General features: G+C 37.5%; 1 protein-coding gene and 1 non-coding gene across 2 annotated transcripts; both read right to left on the bottom strand.

Moving 5' to 3' along the window:
- Window positions 1–276: 276 nt before the first annotated feature.
- On the bottom strand, window positions 277–383 carry LOC131642429 (small nucleolar RNA R71). The gene has a single exon (XR_009295894.1). It is a non-coding gene; the product is annotated as a small nucleolar RNA R71 (small nucleolar RNA).
- Window positions 384–23487: 23104 nt separating this feature from the next.
- On the bottom strand, window positions 23488–24330 carry LOC131642421 (uncharacterized). The gene is made up of 2 exons (XM_058912668.1): window positions 23925–24330; window positions 23488–23837 (listed from the first exon to the last, which is right to left on the bottom strand). The coding sequence occupies exons 1-2, from the start codon at window positions 24328–24330 to the stop codon at window positions 23488–23490; spliced, it is 756 nt and encodes a 251-aa protein (XP_058768651.1).
- Between the last annotated feature and the right edge of the window lie 469 nt (window positions 24331–24799).

The raw sequence follows: 24799 nt of genomic DNA on the forward strand, positions 1-24799 counted from the left end.
CTCAAACCTTCACTGGTCCAAGCTGTTCAACAGAATCAATTCTCTGGAAGCCCTGTAGACGACCCCAATCTCCATTTATCTGTGTTCGTGCAATACGCCGACACTATCAAAGCCAACAACGTTAGTTCCGAAGCTATTCGACTACGCCTTTTCCCTTTCTCCTTGAGAGATAGAGCGAGAGCGTGGCTTCAATCCCTGCCTTCCAATTCCATAACCACGTGGGACGAATTGAAAAGAGTATTCTTAGCTAGATATTTTCCGCCTAGCAAAACTGCTATGCTTAGAGGTCAAATCAACGGATTTACCCAGAAAGATAACGAATCACTCTTCGAAGCTTGGGAACGTTACAAGGACATGCTTAGAATATGCCCTCATCATGGACTCGAACCATGGCTGATCATCCATACTTTCTATGGTGGTCTCTTATATAACACTAAAATGACTATAGATGCCGCTGCTGGCGGAGCATTAATGGACAAACCCCATGATGAAGCATACAAACTCATAGAGAACATGGCACAAAACCATTACCAATGGGGTGGAGAACGAGCCGCTCTAGAGAAAAGCCCAAACCAAAGGAGGAATGTACGAAATAAGTGGTATAGAACGCGTTAACGCTAAAGTAGACGCTTTAACTCAAAAGATCGAGAACTTAACCATCACTCCTTCAGCCACCGCTGCCGCTGTAACACCTAACTGCGAGATTTGTGGATTGACTGGACATGTAGTTGCTGAATGCCAACTCTTGACTGGAGTCCCATCTGATCAAGTAAATTACGCTCAAGGAAACCCTTATTCTAACACGTACAACCCTGGATGGAAAAACCACCCGAACTTTTCTTATAAGAACAACAATGCGTTGTACGCGCCTGGACAAGCACCTGCTGTACCACCTGGCTACCAAAAAGCGCCTGTAGCTGCTCAAAACACCCCTAGGAAGTCAAATCTAGAAATCATGATGGAGAACTTCATAGCTTCCCAACAACAAACCAATAAGGACTTCCTGAATCAAAACATCCACAATAGCGAGCAACTAAAACAACTATCGAACAAAGTAGATGCTTTAGCTACGCATAACAAAATGTTAGAAACTCAAATCTCACAAGTAGCTCAACAACAAGCACCTACTGCTGCCCCTGCTGGCACGTTTCCTGCTCAACCTCAACCCAATCCTAAAGGACATGCGAACGCGATAACACTACGAAGTGGAACGAATTACGATGGACCCATAGATCCTAGAACTCAAAACGTACCCATGTCACAACAAGAGCCAAAGGAAACCCAAAAGAAAACAACTGACGAACAAACTGCTAAAACTGATGAGAACAATAACGAAGTGGAACCCGAAAAAGAGAAACCTTATGTTCCACCACCACCTTATAAGCCACCAATTCCTTACCCTCAGAGATTAGCTAAATCAAAAACCGAAGCGCAATTTAAAAGATTTGTAGAACTTCTGAAGCAATTAAACATAACCATACCGTTCACAGAAGCCATAACTGAGATGCCTTCGTACGCTAAGTTCTTAAAAGAAATCTTATCAAACAAAAAGAAACTCGAGGATAACGAAACTATAACGCTTACCGCTGAATGTAGCGCTATCATCCAAAATAACATGCCCCCAAAACTGAAAGACCCTGGTAGTTTCTCTATACCCTGCGTAATAGGAAAAACCATCATAGAGAAAGCCTTGTGCGACTTAGGAGCTAGTGTTAGTTTGATGCCTCTTTCGACCTGTAAGAAACTCAATCTAGGTGAGCTTAAAGCAACGAGAATGTCTCTTCAACTAGCTAACCGTTCAGTCAAATACCCTGTAGGGATGTTAGAGAATATCCCTGTTCGTGTAGGTCAATTCTACATCCCAACTGACTTCATCATTATGGATATCCAAGAAGATTCTAACATCCCGATCATATTAGGAAGACCATTTTTAGCAACCGCTGGTGCAATTATAGATGTAAAGCGAGGAAAGCTTACTTTCGAAGTAGGAGAAGAGAAAATAGAATTTATACTTTCCCAATTCCTAAAAGCACCTTCTATAATTGACACATGCTGTTCTGCTGACATAATCGACGAGTGTGTAAAGAAATAAAATCCGAAACAAATAAGGAAACCGAGATCCTAAGAATTCCTATGCCGCCAATTCTTGAAGATGACAACTGGCGTGAGGAATACCAAGATAACCACCTGAGTGAATGCTTAGCCTTAACTCCCGATCCTATACCTGGACCTAAGAAACCTGCTATAGAGCTGAAGACACTTCCTACCGATCTTAGATACGAATTTCTAGACGAAGAACTAAACCGACCAGTTATAGTGAACGCCAACTTAGGACGAACCGAGACTGAAAAATTACTTAATGTCCTAAGAAAATACCCTACCGCTTTAGGATATAACATATCAGATCTGAAAGGTATAAGCCCTTCTCTGTGTATGCACCGCATTATGCTCGAAGACGATAGTAAAACCTCTAGGGAACATCAAAGGCGAATAAATCCTATTATGAGCGATGTGGTTAAAAAGGAAATCCAAAAACTGCTAGAAGCTGGAATAATATATCCTATATCCGATAGTAAATGGGTTAGCCCTGTTCACGTCGTACCAAAGAAAGGAGGAGTCACTGTAATCACTAACGCAAAAGGAGAATCTGTAGCACAACGTACCCAAACTGGATGGAGAATGTGCATTGACTATAGGAAGCTAAACAAAGCTACCCGAAAAGACCATTTCCCTTTACCTTTCATAGATCAAATGCTCGAACGCCTAGCTAAACACTCGCATTTTTGTTATCTGGATGGATACTCCGGATTTTTCCAAATTCCTATCCACCCCGACGACCAAGAGAAGACCACATTCACCTGTCCTTATGGTACATTCGCTTATAGACGAATGCCTTTTGGACTCTGCAATGCACCCGCGACCTTCCAAAGATGCATGATGGCAATATTTGCCGACTTCCTAGATGGAATAATGGAGGTCTTTATGGACGACTTCTCTGTCTGTGGAGGAAGTTTTGAAACATGTTTAGAAAACCTTGAAATGGTGCTTAAACGATGCGTAAGCGTAAACCTAGTCCTTAATTGGGAAAAATGTCATTTCATGGTTCGACAAGGAATTGTACTTGGACACATCGTATCCGATAGAGGAATCGAAGTTGATAAAGCAAAAATCGAAATTATCGAAAACCTTCAACCTCCCAAAACCGTTAGAGAAATAAGAAGTTTTCTGGGACACGCTGGTTTTTACCGACGCTTCATTAAGGATTTCTCTAAAATAACCAAACCCTTAACTGAACTACTTATGAAAGACGCCGAATTTATTTTCACCGATAAATGCACTGAAGCATTTCAAACGCTTAAACGAGCATTAATCTCTGCGCCAATTATGCAACCTCCCGACTGGAATGAGCCTTTCGAAATAATGTGTGACGCAAGTGATTATGCTGTAGGAGCTGTTCTAGGACAAAGAAAGGATAAGAAACTACATGTCATATATTATGCGAGTAGAACCCTAGACGAAGCTCAGATGAATTATGCCACGACAGAAAAAGAATTATTAGCTGTCGTATTTGCATTAGAAAAATTCTGTTCTTACCTGGTAGGAGCCAAAATAATCATATACACTGACCACGCCGCCATTAGGTACCTCCTAACCAAAAAGGACGCTAAGCCAAGACTTTTGAGATGGATCTTGTTACTGCAAGAGTTCGACCTGGAAATTAAAGATAAGAAGGGCACTGAAAATGTCGTAGCAGATCACCTCTCTCGTTTGGAAAATCTAAAACCCGAAGAAGTACCAATTGACGATGATTTCCCTTATGAAAGACTCATCGCCCAATTAGAAGCAAATGAATTCGAACCGTACCGTCCAAACTCTGAAACCAACAAATTAGCAGAAATAGCTTTAGCCCGATCTGACGCACCTTGGTATGCAGATTTCGTAAACTACCTAGCTGCTGGTGTGCTTCCTCCTGATCTAAGTTACCAACAGAAGAAGAAATTCTTCCATGACCTAAAACATTACTATTGGGACGACCCACTCTTGTTCAAAAGAGGCCCCGATGGAATCTTTAGACGTTGTGTACCCGAGGAAGAAATAAGAAGCATAATAACACACTGCCATTCTGCACCGTGTGGAGGACACCATAGCACATCTAGAACCTGCGCCAAAATCCTTCAATCTGGACTCTTCTGGCCCAACCTGTGGAAAGACGTTTATTTTGCTGTACTAAGCCGTGATAGATGCCAACGAACTGGAAACATTTCAAGACGCGATGAAATGCCTCAAAAAGGCATTCTAGAAGTAGAAATATTTGACGTCCGGGGAATAGACTTCATGGGACCGTTTCCGTCGTCGTTTGGAAATCAATATATACTCGTAGCCGTCGATTACGTTTCAAAATGGATAGAAGTTATTGCTTCTCCTACAAACGATACACGAGTAGTTATCAAACTTTTCAAAAACGTCATCTTTCCTAGGTTCGGTGTGCCAAGATTGGTAATTAGCGATGGTGGTTCCCATTTCATTTCAAGAATACTTGAGAAACTCCTTCGAAAATATGGAGTGAATCATCGAATAGCCACACCATACCATCCACAAACAAGCGGTCAAGTAGAAGTATCTAACCGCGAAATAAAACAAATATTGGAGAAAACTGTTGCTATATCTAGGAAAGATTGGTCAACCAAGCTAAATGAAGCTTTATGGGCTTATAGAACAGCTTTCAAAACTCCAATAGGAACTACCCCATTCAAACTCGTTTATGGAAAATCATGCCACCTACCGGTAGAGTTAGAACATAAAGCCTATTGGGCCATTAAGAACTTAAACCTAAACTACACTGCCGCTGGTGAGAAACGACTTCTAGACATAAACGAATTAGAAGAACTTAGACAAGACGCTTACGAAAACGCCAAAATCTATAAAGAGCGAACGAAAAAATGGCACGACAAGCGTATATCTAGGAAAATTTTTAGCATAGGCGATAAAGTACTTTTATTTAATTCTAGACTACAATTATTTCCTGGTAAGTTACGATCTAGATGGTCTGGCCCTTTCGAAATAACTAACATATTTCCAAGTGGAGCGATAGAAATCAAAGGAGAAACCGTCAAACCTTTTGTCGTAAATGGGCAACGTCTTAAGTATTACCATCATCTCGAATACGATGAAAACATCGAAGTTTTTAAACTTGACGAACTGCCCGCTCTTTCGAAAAAATAGTTTTCTATTTTAAAATCGTCGAGCTTACGACATTAAACAAAGCGCTTGGTGGGAGACAACCCACATTTATTTATTCTTTTTATTTTTATTTTTAAAATTTTAACCTTTAATTTTCATTTAATTATTCTATTTTTAATTATTCTAAATTTTAATTTTCTTATTTTTTTCATACATCTTATAATAATTATTATAATTATAGCTGCTATCTTAATTCGAGAAAATACTTCCTTTTTATAATTATAATTATTATTATAACTTGTTTTATTTAATTTATTTTTTAAAAATGAACACTAGCCTAGTTCTAACTTAATCTTAATATTTTCAACTTCTAGGTTTTTCATTTAACTACTAACTACGATGCAAGAAGTTGATAATATGGAAGTTGTGTTCCGTGGTAGAGGACAAGAAGCAAGATTCAACAAGCTGGCTGAAAGACACATGGAGTTGATTTGCTATCCTCACCAACCAACTATGGTGAAACTTGGTATCGAAGAAAGCATCCTACACCTGCTTAACCAAATTGGTTGGACTGGTTCTCACTTGTTCCGCAAGTTTAGCACTTACCGGAAGCTCACTCTGGAATTCTTGAGCTCCCTGACCTATCTTCCAAACTGTGGACAAGGGCTGAGAAAAGGAGTTATTCTCTTTAGACTCTTTGGTATGGAGTTTAATTTCTGCATCCGAGATTTTGCTGAAATGTTAGAACTACCTCATGGATCAGATGCATACACCAAAGTAGCTGAAGAAAATCTTCCATACTGGGAGTTGGAAAAATACTGGGGCAAGATCACTGGAAACGACAACCCTGAAGAGAATGAATTTCAATCTGAGAACATCCACAATCCTGCTTTCCGCTACTTTCACAAGATCCTTGCTCACTATATTTTTGGAAAGCCTGATAATGTCACTGAAGTTACTAGAGAAGAGTTATTCATCATGTTCTGCTCCTCTCAGAATCGCCCGGTCAATGCCATCGCATTCATGCTAAACAAACTTCGAGCGCATCACGCAAGACGAAGTTTCACCCATTAGGATCGGCGGATTTGTCACTATGATTGCTAATGCTATAGGAATGAGAGTACCTTTGCTTAGATTGACACCTTATGGTACCCATACCTCTATGGACATCAATTTCTGCTTTAATCGAAGTATCATCGGTAACCTTGGACCGGATCAGTTTGATTTACACATTGATAACAAAGTTTTGGATCAGTTCACTTTACCGAGTCCTAGGACGAGTGTGCACAACCCTGCCAACTGGCTTTTCTATGATCATATTCCTGAAAGAGAACCCTCACCTGAAACCCCTCAAGCTTATGAACATTTTGATGAGGAAATGCCTGCATCTGAATCTGAACCTGAAACACCTCCTGGTTACTATGAACCTATTCCTAATTATGAACCTCTTCCTGTTGATGAACCTATATCTGAGTATGAGCCTGAAACTCGTTCTGAAGATTCCGTTGATGATTACACTGTTGATATGACTGATGTCGAGCTCGAGCAACAACAACCCGCTACATCTACCGCATCGGTGAATCAAAGAATGCCTAATCTGAATACGCACGAGCAAGCCATCACTGCGCTACAACAAGATGTACAACATGTGCGCAATGAGCTACACACTTTGCAAATGCAGTTCTTCGATTTTATCGACACCGTAAATGCTCAGTTCGACGAAGTTTTCAAACACATTCAGTCTAATGAGCACAACAATAGACATGGCTAGATGTTACCGTATTAGACTATTAGATTTTATTTCTAGTTTTAGTAATTTCTATTCCTAGTTTAGATTTTCATTTTTCTGCACTTTTACTTTCTGCTTCTGTTAACACTCAGTACTGGTTTAATATTAAATGCAAAATTCTTTTGATTACTGCTACTGTGTTATATTACACTGCTATTGACTGCTATATATACTTGCCTGGTTATCATTTTTTGCTGTTAATAGTATTAAAATTCGACACTGTTCTGAACTGATGGACAATTTATGGTATCTGTCAGCACTGTCTGGTCACTTGCATGCGTGACCCACTTGCCTGCAACAGGAGACGCCCGTCTCCATCTGTGTGGGACCAGCTAACAAGAATCAGGGGACAGGAGACGCACGTCTCCATGCTCTGCCCCAGCAGACTGACTGCCTGAGACGCACGTCTCCCAAGGCCAGCAGTCTGCATTTGACCACGCAGACCATTTTTCTTTCCCTCTTGAATTTTGAATTTGAATTTCAAAATTCACTCTTCCTCATTCTTCCCCTATTTATTCCATTTAAACTCCATAAACCTCATTCATCCTCCATCATTCACCTCTTAAACTCCATTCATTTCCCACTTCTCTATTCTATTCAAACTTCAAACACCACCATTAATCCATTTTAATTCTCCATTAACCACACCATTTTCAAACCTCACTATAAAACCACACCACCACCACTCTTCTTCTTCACAACTTTCATACCATTCTCTATTTTTCTACACTACATTTCTATTTTTCATTTCCATACTCACCATGCCTCCACGTTCATTCATCCGTAGTGAGCGTCCCGAGCGACCACCTCCCGACCTTTCAAACATTATCTTCCGAGATGATGACAATGATGCTCAACGAACAAAATATGTCGCCTTCTACGAACGTTCGGTTGTTCCCACAAAATTTGTGAACACCGAGTGTCTAGAAACTTTGGGTCTCATTGATGGTGTTACCCATTTGCTCACTAAATCTAGCCTCCACCATCTTTGTACCGAACCAGTACCTACTTATGAGCCGCTCGTCTTAGAATTTTTGAGTTCTTTCAACTACGACACTCCCTCTAATCAACCACTCTCAACCGGTAGCATCCAATTTCGGATGTTCAACCGTGAATATGCTCTAGATCAAGATGTCGTAGCTTCATATTTGCATTTTAATCATGCACCAATTGCTCACCGCTCAATCTTTCAAGAACTCAATGGTCGATCTTGGGAGGAACTCGCTTTTGAATTTTGGTTCCATCTCACTGGAGAAAATCCTACCGGTTGGAGAGCTCTCCATGCTTCTCACATTCAAAACCCCGCTATACGTTATTTTCAACGTGTCTTGGGGCACACTATTTTTGCGAGATCTAACAACCACAAGGTAAACCAAGATGAATTATTTTTCCTTTACTATGCGCTTAACAATATCCGTTTCAATGCCGCACCGTTTATGTTCCAACACATCCAAGGTTTAGTCAACGCCCCCGCTACAAATCCATTCTTGCTTGGCGGCATTATTACTTCCTTGGCCTGTGCTTTAGGTCTTGGTGACGAGCTCCTCTCACTCTCACATCTCATGAAGCCTGCTCAGTCACTCGATCTCACCTACTGCCGTGACTCCCACTTGGTTTCACCCCGCCATGATGGCCGATACACTTTGGTCGTCAACAAAGTTCCTATTCCTTATGTCATCCTTCCATGCCCTGAAAGAATCAACATCCGTTATGTTCAACGTTGGAGGCTTATTGAAGACAACCCTCAAGATGACCAACAAGAACATCCTAATGAACCTATGGATGCAAATGAAGAAGAACTCAACCAAGGGCAAGCTGATGTCAACCAACCTCCTCCAAACAACCCTCCGCCTATCACTCTTGAAGCCATGTATGCTGCTATTCAATGCCAAGATCAACTCGTTCAAGCTATGCAGACAAACCAAACTGAAACAATTAGGCTCATCCGAGAGATGCAACAGGAGCACCGTGACTATGCTATTAGGAACGAAAGTCAATACACTGAAATTGCTACATATTTACATGATCTTGACATTCGTGTGAATGACTCTCCTCCTGATAGACGTCGCCGTGTTCGTACACGAGGCGCGAGCAGTTCTCGAAACCGCAACAATGAGGAGTAGTTCTTATGCACTGAGGACATTGCATCATCTAAGTCTGGGGGAGTCGTATTATTTCTATTTCCTTTAGTTTTATTTTTCCCTTCAGTTATTTTCCCTTCCTTGTAATGTTTTTCAAATTCAATAAAGAATATTTATGGAATTTAAGTCTTATATGTATAATTCCGTAGTTATTTCAATTTCTTCCATTTTCTTGAGCCATAACAAAAATTTTGCTCCTAAACGATAAACGCAAACCCCACACGTTCGAGAAATACAAAGCTACTCAAACACTCAACGCATTGAAACTGAATATAGTCAATATCCTTATTGTCCCAACACTCTAAAACCCCCGAGTATGCGTAACCGATTTGAATACCCGTTATACCAAAACCATCGACTTTAAGTTTTGAAATAACCCTTAGTAGTTTATTCTAGCAGTCGGCACCGTCTTAGATACAAACTACGCAGAGAGTCGATGAATATAAGTGTATGATCCTCATAATAATTATGTGCTTAACCATAAGAAGAAATGTGCCTACTAAGTAAGGTGATCCTCACAAGATCATTTAACCTAACGGTCGCAAATCTCAAATACAAAGAATTTAAAAACTCATTGTCGATTGGTTCAGAAGTCGTCTGGTACTGAACTTGGTAGGAAGGACTATTGTCCGATTCCCCACAATCTACAAGTGAGTGCTAAGGAGTATACCACATATTGTGCCAGAACTCCATGAGAAGGATCATAGTCACTAACCGCCTACTCTGCTATGTGCGTGTCAAGATAATGGGCTTAATGTGATTGCGCGCGAATGAAAAGGGTGAAACATGATGACGAGTCAAAAAGGTCGAGCTATAATGGCATGATTCGGATTGGTATGTATACTGGGAGTTATTTAGTGTTGTTACTATAAGTTTATTGCTAGAATCATTATCATTATTTTCAAATAAGAACACTATGTAGCTAAGTATGACCGAACGACGTGGTGGAAGTGTGTTTCATTTATCTTTATCTTGTTATTTTGCTTGAGGACAAGCAAAGGTTCAAGTCTGGGGGAATTTGATAACACGATTTTATATCGTATATTTAGCTTAAAATCCATAGATATTTATAGCATTTTCCGTTTATTATGTTAATTTATTATGATATTACGCGAGTATTTGCTTTGTTTCAGGTTTTACACTTCAATTACGACTATTTGCAAAAAGGAAAGAAAATAGAGCTTAAATGACTGATATTTATGCCTAAAAGACGAAAAAGGAGTGATGAAGCGAAAGAGGGGTGCAATTAGGACCCAAAAGGCCCAAAAGAGATATTCAGCCCACCATGGAACCAAAGGCGCGTGGCCCAAACCTGCCCAGCAAGTGGAGACGCACGTCTCCACGTCCTCTATGCCACGTCAGCAAAGGGAGACGCACGTCTCCATGTTCCTACATCTTCTCCACTTGAGACGCACGTCTCAAGTCAGTCAAGCTGCCTCCTGAAGAAACGGAGACGCACGTCTCCACGCCCAGTCTGCAAAAAGTTCCTCTTTTCACGCAACGTCACAGCAAAACCTCTCCTATAAATAGGACCTGCTATCTCACTTCCAAAGGGTCCGATTTCCTGCCAACGAAGTGCTGCCGAAATTGTACTGCGAACCGCTTTTCTTTATTCTGCTTTCATTCAACCGTTTATTTTCTCACAACGATTTCTACACTGGAAATTGTTGTGAACTTTTCGTAGATCTAGCCTTACGTTAGATTTATCGTTTTATTTCCTTGTTTTTATTTTCTGCCATTTAAATTCCGAAGAACGATCCAGCCAACCTGTGGTGGAAGTTCAGTACTTGAAGATCCAGTTACCATTTATTTAATTCAGGTTTTAATTTACCGCCTTATTTATATTTGTTTGCATGATATATTATATGCCATTTAATATGCTTATTATTATGAACCGAACCGATTTATGCATGTTTAATCGTATTAATATGTCTGGCTAAATTACTAAAGGTGTCGGTATGTAAAGTAAGTTAACCGTAGGGATCCGAAATAAATTGGCTTAATTATGTTTTATTAATTATCACTTATTTTTGGTTTATATGTCTAATTTAATTAGTAAGTCTTAAAACCAATAGAGCGAAAGTTTGAGGGGTTAGGACGGTCAAAGGTTAAAATCAATAGAGCGAAAGTTTGAGATCTTTAACCAGATAGTAGACATGGGACATTAGTTTTAAGGATGGCGAAAGCGTATTAAAACTGATTGGAACTTATTTATTTTCAAAAATTGTTTTTACACTCGAGCGGGATGGCGAAAGCGTACGTTAGGGTTATTAGCTTGCTCCGAGTCAACAAAGCGAAAGTTTGAGATTAGGAGATTTAAATAGATAACAACCTCGTAAAATAGGCATTTTATTAATTACATTGTTTCCAAAAAGCTCTTCTAAAATCTAATGGGATGGCGAAAGCGTACATTAGGATTAGGATAGTAGTCTGAATCAACAGAGCGAAAGTTTGAGACGAGGATTTTTAATCAATGGAATTAGTAAAGATTTTTAATTTAATTATGCAAAAGCCAATGGACCTTCGGATTACCTTTAGTTAAACGAAATACATACTGATACCTGTCTTTTATTATTATTCTTTATTTTCTCACAATCACTTTCCCTTAGGAACAATCGAAATTTTAGTACTCCTAGCTTTACATAGTAACCTTAGATAACGGTAGATCGATTCATAGTCCCTGTGGATTCGATATCTTTTAAAACTACACGACACGACTGTGCACTTGCAGTTATCAGATTTATAGACACGTAAAGTCGCGATCAGCAGTCAATTTCCACTGTTACGTCAGGCAAAGATATAACAATGATATGCCAAACTAGAGCTGAGATTGCAGTCACAAAATTGGCCCCATCCACCAAACGCAAGCTATTCCACAAAAAAGAGAAAAAACCAAACATCGACGAACCCAATACCGAGCACCGATAATTTGCAATTCAGAAGCTGGACACAAACACACGAACCCTTACCCAAAACGCCAAAGCCGAAATCCACAGGGACTCAACTCCACTGCTGCCTATCAAACCAGACAAAAAATATATCCCCGGAACGAACACACCCTAATAACCTGCATAATACAAGAACCAATCGAACCACATTGCTGATACACAAGGTGCTCCACTTCTGCACAAAGAAAAATGAGCTTGTACAGATCCATTTTCCACTAAAACAACTCCAATTTCTACTTTCCATCCAATCCCAGAAATGACACTAAGCCCGATGCATTCCCATGGATTTGTAATCCTTTGATCGAGTGAGTAGTGGAACCCCTAATTTTACTTTTAAGCCACTTCTAAGTAGTCAAACTTAGAGAAGATATAATAGTGAAGCATCCAATTTGGACTCCCTCAGCGATCTGCACCCGGAACTGACTACAGCAAGCAGCGCCTATCCGCATAGCACACATGACCTAAGAAATAGACAATTTCCTGTCTTACATAAGGCCTCTCCAATATTAGGCCCGACCCTACAACAACTAGCACCACAGCAGATAGAACAAGCAGAGCAAACCAACTGATTGCCACCTAAACGCGTTATCGAAGGCGTGGATGGTTGTTATAATAGTTTTACCACTATAAATTTAAACACACAACTGCGAGGTAAGACTTTAAATCTAAGTAATATTGTTCAACCTAATAATATCGATACTTGAACATAAACTTGCAAATTTGTTATTATAGTCTATAAATATATTAATGTGTGTAATTCTCAGTAATTATAATCCAACATGTAAGTTGTCACAACCGTTAAAGACATTGACAACTTATGACTTATTTGCATCACAAAAAGTAGGCTAAACTACAAATTAGGCTACTAATTAAAATACTAAATTCTAACAAATGATCTCCTAAAGTGAACATTATTACATAAAACAACTAAGTTGTTCAAAATTATAATCAAATTTATCTAAACTAATAAAATCACAAATGTTTAGTTTCTACCTTAACTTCTAAAATGACTCAAACATCACAGGTTTGATCATTATGTTTGAAAGTTGATCTGGAGTGCTGTAGGTAGTAATTCAACTTAACACTCCTTCTTTTATAACATCTTTAAAGAAACGATATCTCACATCCATGTGCTTGCATCATTCATACATCATTGAATCTTTTTTGCAACTTTATACACTATGCTAAATATGGACTTTAACACCATCCATATAATAACGTGTTTTTAAAAAAAAAACGGTTAAAAAATATGGAGGAAAGAGAACAATACATTTTAGAAGAAGTGCATTTCATGTTTTATTAAAAATAATTTTTTAAAAGTATATTTTAAAGAATTCACAATGTCTTATAAAAAAGTGTGATAACATATGAAAAACATTACCAAAAAATATATTATACATATCAATAACCCTTTTTATAAAAAAAGTTGATCTTTTAATGACAACATTCTTTAAAAAAAATATGTAAAATTAATGATAAGTTCTAAAATTACGCTAAATATGTAGACACTTATTAATTTATTTTACAAGAAATCAAATGAAAAACTTCTGATTTATTAATGAAAAGTGATAAAAAACACTTGTGAGGACATTTTAATTGTGCATTGACTAAAAACAAACAAAAAGGATCAATAAATTACCAAAACAAGACAAGAGATCAAGTCAAGAACTTTTTCAACAAATCAAGGCTCCCTAAGTCAAGAATACATGTACTCTTAGTGAGCAAATGTGCAACCTCGCCAAGCCAAAAAATACAAGTGCGCTTAGCGAACAAAGGGTTTGATGGCTAAACGAGCATGGGCGGTGTGCTTAACGAGCATAGGCGGTAAGGCTAGTCATAGGGTAGCTGACATTAATTAACCAAAAAGAAAGTAGGTGCGCTAATCGAGCTTGGACGATGCACCTAGCGAGCCTACCATTCCCAACCCAATAAATAATGGTGTAATGCAGTCATTTATGTTGAACATGTGACTCTACACACAAGACGGGGTTGAATTGTAAGGGTTTGGAAACGAAAATTTAAAATAAAATTGTTTTCCAAATCAGAGTTTAAAACCATTTTGAAAAAAAAATTTGAATATTGCAGCAGAAAATCAAAGTAAAGGAAAAGTGCAGAAAATAAAAGATAAGGGAAAAGAGATTAAACTAGAATTTATATATGTTCGATCTTAATAAAGTGACCTAATCTTGTCCTCAAGAATTGATTTCAAGAGTATCCAATAAGGCTTATGAGCTTTTAGTAGTTTAAGCTCGCAAACCCCGTTATACAAGGATAAACAAAGTTTCAGGTTAACTTTCAACCAAATACCAAACGATGGATAGAAGCTACAAAAAAAACTTGTGAATTATGGAGGTTAAAATATGTTTAATACGGCGGGTGAACGATACTTGAGCTTGATAACTATTTGATTGTCTAGATATCACATGAGAGTATTCAATTTGAATATCATATCCGCAAGAGGCGTGTCCTCGTTAACCTTAAATTGAAGTGGCGGCTTCTCGCCATTGAAATACACAAATGCAAGGTGGGGATATGTATTTATTATCTGATTGTGGTGTGTTTTGTAGAAAATATGGAATGAGACACACCCTATTTATACAAGTTTTGAATCACTTCGGACCTTAGAAACCTTATCCTGTCATTAGACACTTTTCGGAGTTGGATATCCGGATACACCATATTTTTTACAAAAAAAAGGTGTTTACGGATATGCACATCCATAAAGTTCCTCATTGTGTTTTTTTAATTAGTATGAGGTTTATCCGGATAGACATATCCGAAACTAGAAATAGAGCAGAAACTGTAAATACATAAACAGAAGTTGTAAACCATAAAATTTGTAAACAAAAAAGTTGACATTTACACCATCATTATTGAATATATGTTACTTATGTATTAAATCGTATTAAGATTACATTGATGATGATAATACATTCAAAAAAGTGTATCAATTACAATCTAAAATGCATTAAATGATGAATCGCCGTATAAATCTACTCCTGGTTCCTCCTTCGAATTTTCCTTATTTGATTCTCTTTCAAGCTCGCTCAATTTATTGAACTTTTCCATCCTTTTCAGAAAGTGATCCGACCAAGTTTCCGCCTCTTTTGTGGAATGTGCCATACACTCCAATGATATACTTGGTATAGGACACTCTAGTTTCAAATAAACCCCAATAAAATGTAGCGATTTTGAAAGCCACCCAATACACATGATGCATCCAAAAGGATCATTGATGTGCAATTTTATGGTGTCATCTGCTTTAGAAAATATATCTTGGGTTATTTTCTACTCAATACTAATAGTTATTCATGCTTTACCATCCTTCATCACCCCATCGTCATCAAACCGGAGCCTTTTCCAGTGACTGTAGACTTTATCCATACGTAACAGGGCATCAAGCTTCATATTTTTTTGAAATGAGACAAGCACATGGAAGATTGTAATTCTTCCTAACTGTCTATCCATACTTCAAACTATCCTAACCTGTTTTCTCTGCTCACTTTGTTCCGTGAAAAGTGAAACTCAATTTCGCCCAAGCTACGTTGCCAACCAAATGCTAATAGAGAGTGTTGACCAACATCTATCTTGACAACAAACGGTCTAGTATCATCCTTCACCTCATCGATTTAACATCATCCTTCACCTCATCTAGTTTTACATCATTACTTAAAACAACTTTGGGAAACATATTTGGGTGCACCATATCTAATATGAACCAAATTGAAAAACAATTTAAAAAACTCACAGTAATAGGAAAATCTGGAGATGCACATCTGAATAATGAAAGAGATAAATTTGGAGGTGCACATCCAGACGTAACGTACATGAAATTGTGGCACACAGATACCAGATATCGAACCAAATGTTACAATATTGGGATCAAATCAGAAAAAACAACAAGAACAATTATGCAGATAAAATAGGTTGTTGGAAGTAAGTTAACACAAGTAATTGTTTACCCAGTTCAGTGCAACATCACCTACATTTGGGGGCTATCGAGCCTGGAAGGAAATCTACTATAATATTATTATTTTGGAACCCTAAAAAACACATTTATACAAGTTTCTCAACTAATCACTACCAATGAAATTTCTACCTAGGATACTCCTAGATATGAGAATCCCCTCTCACTTCCTACTAAGCACAAACCAGTGACAAACCTTTAATAATGCGCAAACAATAAAAGACACTCTTCCAAGATAAAATCAGTTTTGCTTAAAAGCTTTTGACTTATGAACAATAGAAAACTTGATACACAATCCACTCTTGCTTAAAAGCTCATGAGTGATTATTCGCTTCTCAAAGGTGTCACATGCAAGTATACATGTTTTGATAGCAGCAAGTAATAAGTATAAGAGTATCGTACCCACAGGGAGTGTTACAACTTAGATACAACTTTGCATTAAAACTATTCTTTCACTTTAAGCATAAATAGGAAAAATAACAATAGGTGATGGTTTTAAATCCAGCTTTCTTGTAATATGAAAAACAAGGTAAAAAGAATAATGTGCTGTAAAAGTGATGAGAGAAATATAGTTGAGCTATGATCCGTTAATATATTTTGGTGTGTTCATGTGTTAATGATGTGTGAAGTCATGACATGCAAGGTCAGAAGGATCTAAAAGTGTATCTCTACATCAATTAGTAGCATACATACGAGGGAAAGGAAAACAAATCTCTAAGCTCCACTTGTAACCCTAATACATGTCTATTAAAAGTTCTGATTTTCCTTAATGATTGTAGTTACTTATCTCTAAGAAACTAATTCAAGTGAATATATCTATTCTACTCTTTCAACCATTTTTACTCATGAAATACACTTGTTGTTGGATCTCTCACAACAACAAGCTTTTACCTATTTCTAAGGTGATCAATCAAAGAAATAAACATTGGAGTTATAAGTACATGGTAAAGCATGCACTAATCACACAAACATATAACATAAACATACTTATAATATTAACTTCACATAAATCAACTAAAAGAAGTTTAGCTCATAGTGAGCTGAGTACAAACCATGAACATGGTTCTCAAAGGAAACATCTTAAGACAAGAAAATGCACAAAAGATAACAACCTAAGAAAAACTTGGAGTGGAACTTGAAACAGATAAGTTATCAAGAGGAACCTCCAGTCGCGCCAGTGTTCATCAGCAAGCACTGAGATGGGTGAAGAGAGAAAATTATAGCACTCTTCTACAACACGATTTAGGAAAATATAACATGGAAAAATGTTGAACTCCTTCAAATGATGCTTCCAGCTCTTTATATAGGCCAAGTAATTAGGGTTTCTTCACCTTCTCAGATCATGGGCCTAGGATCAATAATATCACCCAGCCCAATGCAATCAACAACGTTTCAAGCAAGACAAAGAGGATACTCGTACTACTGACAAGGGAGAGGGGACAAAGCAAAGTGCATAGTCTAACACAGAAGGTGCAGGAGGTGCGCAGAGTCCTTTTGCACCAGATTTTTGTCTTTTAGCGCTACAAGCTCCCACTATGAATTTGAATTCATTCGACTATCTTTTTCAGCACCCTTTGGGTTTTGTTTCCCTCCATTTAGTACTTCTTCCTATTCCCTTATTGCTTGCTTTCCACGAGAGCTTGGTATTTCTTTATAACTTATTCTTCCTCTCTCATAGCTCATCCTCTAACATTCCTAGTCGTGACTCAGCTTGCCTAATTGCTAACTTCTGCACACAAAATAATTATTAAACTAACAAATGGGAGCACCTAATGTACTCCCCACTAGTATAATAAAAACAACAAATAACCAAATAAACTAAACAAACAAACATAAAAATATAACTAAATTAAATACTAAAAAGACATGTATTAACTCACAAAATGTGGGTTAATAGTGATTGGCAATGAACAATAGAAATCAGTCCAACTCTGATTGTCAAAAAGATAATCGAGTGGATCACAATGAACAAAGAACACACTAAAACCCTAAACCCTTATCTCATGCACACGAATTCCCCAAGTGTTTTAGGTCTTGAAAGTTCTTTTAAATAAAATCTTGCAGTATGGGCTTGAACTTTTCACGCAAATCCAATCTTTCAGCCGTAAATCTTCTGCAAATACTTCTCCATAAAAATAAGAACAAATCTACAAAATTTCCTAAAAGGTCTCCAAGATCCTTTTTATGAAACTAAATTAAATCTGCAATGTTCCTAACTGTAGCAACCTGCCCTAAAAATTTTAGATTTTAGAGTCGCCACCTATTCTACCAGGGCGAATAGGAAACCCTACGAAGTTTAAAGATCTGGATAAGTTATTATAATCAGGTCAAGGGAAGGTGTTAGGCACCCTTAACCCTTTCCTAAGGTTTTATCTAAGGCAAAGGTTTATGGCTTAAGAGTATTAAGGTAAGGTTTGTGGCTATGTGAAGAAAGATGACAGAAAGTTAATAGGGTAAACCTTAAACCTATTGAAGTTTTGGGGAAGGGGACTCGCCTTGGTTATCCAAGTGCCTACGTACCTCCTTAGGGAGGATCAGAGTCTACGTAGTTCGGGGTATGTTGGTGTTTTTGTAGAGGTTGTATGCATTTGAAGTTTGTATGTTGGAAGTGTATTTTAAATCAATTGCAGTACGCAGTTTGCAATCAATCGCAGTTTTGTGTAATTCGTAGTCTGTGAAAATGTTAAAGGTTTATTACGTGGCATACAACCCTGTTTAGTGTTTTGAAGTTTTGTTAATCGCATTGATCCATTGATTTGATCAACATAATTAACAAATTAATAAAGAATTAACCTTATTACTAATTATCATAACCAATTGAATCGGTTAAAACCCTCAGTAAATTGAACTTGTTTGAATATATTATTTTTATTTAAATAAATAGAATAATTTATTATTAATCATCGCAATCGATTAATTCGATCAAAATGATTAATAAATTGCCCTATCCTAAATTAGCTTGACAAAAATTAATTTTGCCGCTAATCATTGTAATCGATTGATTCGATTAAAACAATTAACGAATTAAACCTTAATTGTGCATATAAAATTATATTAAATTAAGATATTAATTTGAATATTTTTAACCAAAAGAAATATTATTAATCAGCACGACTATTAAATATAATCGAACCAAATAACAATTATTTAAAATTAATCTTATTATTAAAACAATTAATTATTATTCTCTTTTTAAAAACGCAGGGGGTGTGGTTTGTGAAAGGACAGTAAAACTGGGGGTGTGGATATTAACTGGGTTGGCCCAAACAAACTTGGAGGTCTGTTAGGCAGTGTGTGGGCGTGCGTACGGTATTGTGGTGGTGTTGAAGGATCTTGACCGTGTGATCTGGGATATCAGCATCTAAGGGTCTGCATGCTGCCTTGGACGAGGGAATATGATAAGAGACGCGCATAGGATCAAAGTCCTTATACCAACCATGTGGCCATCGTGAGGCCACATGGCAAAGATCCGACGGACATCAAATGGGGTTAATCCCAAATATACACAAATCCATTTCATTTTCTTTTTCTTTTCTCTCTCCTCTCTTTCTCGTATCTCTCTCTCTCTCTCTCTCTCTCTCTCTCTCTCTCTCTCTCTCCTTCTTTGAATCCCAAGCCCAGAACACACCACAAGCGCCACCGTGAGCTGCCGTAGAACACCCTTCCATACCCAGGTTTCTGGTTGAACCTCAACCAGAACCTTCAAAGCTTCAACCCGAACCCCAGCCCAGGAGCCCAGATCCTTGAACCCAGATGAAGATCTACGTGATCTTCATCTTCAACCTTCAACCAATCCCCCAAATCCAGGAACCCTAACCCTAAACCTAGCAATCTAAGAACCCTAACCTTGAATCTATGAACCCTAACCCTTAAATTTTCCAGAAAAATGTAATTGAAGCAATCAATCGTGCATGCAAGCATCAAACCCGAAGCTAAGTGTGAAGAAATTACCTCTTTTCTCTTTAATCCCTTTCTAACCTTTGATTCGTTCTCTGATCCCTTCTTCTTTTTGTTCGCAGGTTTGAAGATGGCGGCGCGAGGATCTCCTCTCTCTCCGATGCTTCCTCCTTTTTCTTTTTTTTCTTCTTATTAGATTTAGGTTTTACGATTTATAGTCTTATGTTAAGATTCAATTAGGAATTAGTTTATTATGATATTGATTGAAGATTTGATTGTCAATTGATTGTAATATATTTGATTTAATTAGAGATTTGTTTTAGTCTTAGGTTTTGATTTGATTTTCGTTTAGAAATTTTGATTTTTTGTAATGATTTTGTTAAGTTGAATGAAGATTCTTTCCTTTTCCGATCTTGATTTGGTTTCAACTTGGGCCTGGACAAAATGAATTCAGGGTTTGGTGTTGTTGGAGATGGCTGCGCCGCTTGGAAGAGGAACCTGAACAGGGTCACAAAACCCTAGTTGACTTCGGTCAACTCCCTAAAATAATAATAAAATTTAATAATTTAATAATTTTATTAATATTTAGTTTTTTAAAAAAAGAATTATGACCAAGAAAAAAATTATATTTATTAAAACCCATTCATATTCTAAATGAAAATAGACAAATATATATATATATATATATATATATATATATATATATATATATATATATATATTAAAATTAATCATTAGTTAATAATATTAATAATTAGTATATAATATAACTTACTAATATCATAAAATAATAAATTGATAGTACAAAAAAACTTATTCTATGAAAATGTATGGAGAAAAACCAAATGTTTAGTAAACTAATGGGCTATTGTTTCTTAATAGGCTCAAAAGGAATTAAACAACACACTCCCCTATTTTTATTATATCCCCTTTAGGAGAAAAGAGAGATCTTTTTTTTAGAAATGGACATAACAATTTAAATGTTAAGCCTACTAATTTGGTAGACATTCCTTTAGAAAATAAAACCCATGCAAAATTGTATCATGCTCTAGTTAATAATATGATGTAAACGAAACAGGTCAAATTTTAGGGTATGACAGCTGCCCCTATTTAATTACCTTTCGATTGAAGAGCGTGAGAATACGCAGGTCTCACGCTTTTCGGATCGAAGAGTTATTGAATAATGGAAGACCCCTAAATTTACCTTGTACTGGATTGTGAAAGAAGAGAATCGTCCTGCTAAATCCTGAAACTTACATAGCAAGGACTCGTAGTTCGTTGTATGGAAAATGGTCCATTTGCTATAGTGCTAGCAAGCCTTCACAGTTTGTAAATAATTCACCTACTATAGTTATAGTAAGTTTTCGCAGTTTGTGTAAAGGGAATGGTTTACTATAGTTCTAGTAAGCCCTTGTATATATCCTGGATGAGGAAGGGATCACCTGCTATGGTTCTAGCAAACTTACTTGCATAAAAAGGGATCACCTGCTATAGTACGTTCTAGCGAGTTTACCTGCGTGAAAAGGGATTACCTGCTGTGGTTCTAGCAAGTTTTACCTGCGTAAAAGATACTCTTGCTATAGTGCTAGCAAGATCACCTGTGTAAAAATATTTACTTGCTATAATGCTAGCAAGATCACCTGTGTAAAAAGATTTACTTGCTATAGTGCTAGCAAGATCACCTGTGTAGATTTCTTGATACATCCATAGAAATTGGAAGTGTAAGAGCCAGAAACCGGGCGCTGTATACGTTGTATGTACGAAGTTGTGTTGTATGATTGTAAGTAAGTTGTATTGTAAATGCGTATGAACCATGTATATGCGTGTGATTCTGCTGTTTGTACTGTGTGGATGTATGAACCGTTTGTATGTGAATAATGTTTGATAGTATGATGCTCGTACGCATGTATAATTATTGCAGAGACGTGATGTCTGGATGTCGAGCATAAATGTTGTATGTATGTATGCTAATGCGTATGTATGTATGATGATCCCAAAGTTTGTCTCCTTATAACCTATTGAATTTGTCTAACCCTGCTTGGCCTTGTGCCATGACTTTGCGTATGCCGGTTCGTAATGTTTATACGTAGAATGTTTCTGAGCAGAACTTCGGGTTTCAGCCTCCTTTTAGACCGTTAGTTTCTGAACCAATCCCCTGGTACCCTTTAACCTTTTGTGAAAATTCTAGTAACACACGCTCGATGTCAAACCGGATGTTATGACATCCACAATTACGCAGCAGAGACAATATTAACAAACAACATAAAACAGTAAAGAACACACATAATTGTTTACCCAGTTCGGTTCAAACAACCTACTCTGGGGGCTACCAAGCCAGAAATGAAGTCCACTATCAGTAGTATCAATTAAAAGCTAAACTCCCCCGTTTACAACTTATCACTTAATCACTACCCAATGACCCTTCTACCTAGGTTCTACCTAGATATGGAATATCTCCATTGCACTCCCCCTCAATCATAGCAGTGATTACACATACACAATAAACAATTACAGATAGAAGACACACTTCAAAAACACACCTTAATCTGCTTAAAAGCTTCAATCAAGAGACACACACTCGTGCTTAAAAGCTTAGAGTGACACAACAAAAACACAAACTAATTCCAACGCAATCATCAAAGATAATAGCGTGGATCACAAGAGACAGTTACAGAACAGCCGTTCTTCACAATAAACAATCTTCTATCTGCGTTCCAAATTAGGATTGCAGTTCTTTTTATATGCAGTCTTGGGCCTTGGGCTTTTTAAGAAACACATTAGGGTTAACAAAGTTAACCTAATTCACACGCCAACTGTCTGTTACACAATGTGCTGTCAGTAGGATCTTCTGAACGAAAATTGCAGCACTCAATAAAAAGTTTCCTAAACAGATAAAAGTGATAAATCAAGAAACACAATTAATAAAAACTAACAGTTCCTGCTGTCACACATGGATGTCATGACATCGATCATGACATTTCCTACAAAACATGTATTAGCTCCACACATATATGCAACCTGCATATACACAAACAACCAGGTATGTTTTACCAATAATGCAGCCAACATGCAAACACCTTCAATCTCCCCCTTTGGCAAATTTTTGGCTAAGATATCCTGTCACACCATACCAGAGAAAAACTTGCAGCGGATAACCAAAATACAAAAAAACACAATCTAATACAAACAACCAACATACATCACCAGTATGCACACAATGCTCAGACCAAAATAGACAGACAGCCACAAGAGTAGCACAAGCACTAAACAGCCACAAGAGTAGCACAAGCACAAACAGATCAACACAAAGATAAGCAAATAGAATTGTTGATCACACACAACTACCATTCTTGTTGTTCTGGGGTGACACATAATACTTTTGGGTGACACATAATACTTCTCCCTCTGTTTGGCCACAAATGTTGCCAAAACCAAAAAAATACTCCTCGCTCAACGAGTTTAAATAAGTCCAAAAATTAAACAGACCAAAAAAAACAGACGGAACTAAATGCAACAGAACAAATCAAACAAAACAAAAATAAACACACTAGACTCTAGTTGCAATTACTGCTCAGAGTCAGATCCAGCTGAGGTGTCTGAATAACTTTCTGTCTCAGAGTCATCAGCAGGACTAGCACTTTCTTCTTCCAATTCTTGATCATATTTATCTTCCATCTCTTCTATATCTGCAAACTCCTCATTCTCATCCATTTCCAGAGTACGTATCATTTGTTCAAGAGACATTTTTCTAGCTTCCAGTTCTTTGCAAGTCTCTTTTAATATTGTTATAACTTCTGCTTTACCGACTGATGCTCCAGATTTGGAAGTTTCAGCTGATGTCATGACAATGTTTGGAACATGCTTTCCCTGAAACAGTTTGTAATGGAAAGCCAAAGGACTTTCTGTTTTGCACACTACATCATGTTCATTGGGAATGTTTGGATATTGATCCAGAATTACACCACTCAAGAGGGATGGAAAGGAAATTGGACCCTAAATACTGAAGCTTCTAGCATGCTTCATGGTATGGTCGAAAATATATGCTCCATAATCAAACTTTGCCTTTGTTCCTACAACATACATAAATCTACCAAGCACAGCTGAGATAGTGGACTTGTGATTTGTTGGAACCCAATTAGCTGCTCCTATTTTGTGAAGCATTGCATACTTGATGCTCAGCTTACTTGCAGTTAGCTTCTCTTTCATGGGCCAGCTTTTTACCTGCTTGGTTGTGATCACTTGACAGACTTGGTTGTATGTTACTTCCAGCTCAGTTTGAACTTCATCTGTTCTTCCCAAGAATTTATTAATCATAGAAGGAGAGAACGATACACACTTACCTCTTACAAACACCTTTCTGTAGTCTGCACTTCTGCTACTGCCACAATCTTCAGATAGGTTTACCATAAATTCTTTGACCAGCTTCTCATAACATTTGGGAAGATTGCACACAGTTTTTAGCAGTCCGGCTTCTTGAATCAGCTCTAAGACCTCCTTGTTTTCAAGAGCATTTGGAGCTTATTCCCTTTCAACAGCCAATCTCTTTTGGAGAACATATTTCCATCTGCTGACACTAGAGGCATAGTGGAAAGACACATTATCAATGGGAACTTCAGGGATGTTAGCAATAAGCTTACTGGTTGTAGGCTTCTTCCTTGATGGAATGTCAAGGACATTTACTTCAACATCAGATTAAGGTTCAATAATTTCCCGCTCTTTTCTTTTCTTTGGAATGACCCTGCTCCAAGATTTTGAAGGACCAACCCCTTTACTCTTGGTAACAGCTTTGCTCTTGACAGGACCTGCAGAAGTACTCTTCTTCCTGACAGTGTCTTTGGTAGGGTTGCTCACTTGAGTGCTCCCTTTTGGTGATCCT

Source organism: Vicia villosa, unplaced genomic scaffold, assembly GCF_029867415.1.
Source record: "Vicia villosa cultivar HV-30 ecotype Madison, WI unplaced genomic scaffold, Vvil1.0 ctg.004993F_1_1, whole genome shotgun sequence".
Classification (NCBI taxonomy): domain Eukaryota; kingdom Viridiplantae; phylum Streptophyta; class Magnoliopsida; order Fabales; family Fabaceae; genus Vicia; species Vicia villosa.

Coding starts and splice junctions, on each gene's coding strand:
- LOC131642421 (XM_058912668.1), bottom strand. CDS start 24,330: ATGGTAAACCTATCTGAAGATTGTGGCAGTAGCAGAAGTGCAGACTAC. Junction 23,838..23,924: donor GAAGCATGCTAGAAGCTTCA/GTATTTAGGGTC, acceptor AACATGATGTAG/TGTGCAAAACAGAAAGTCCT.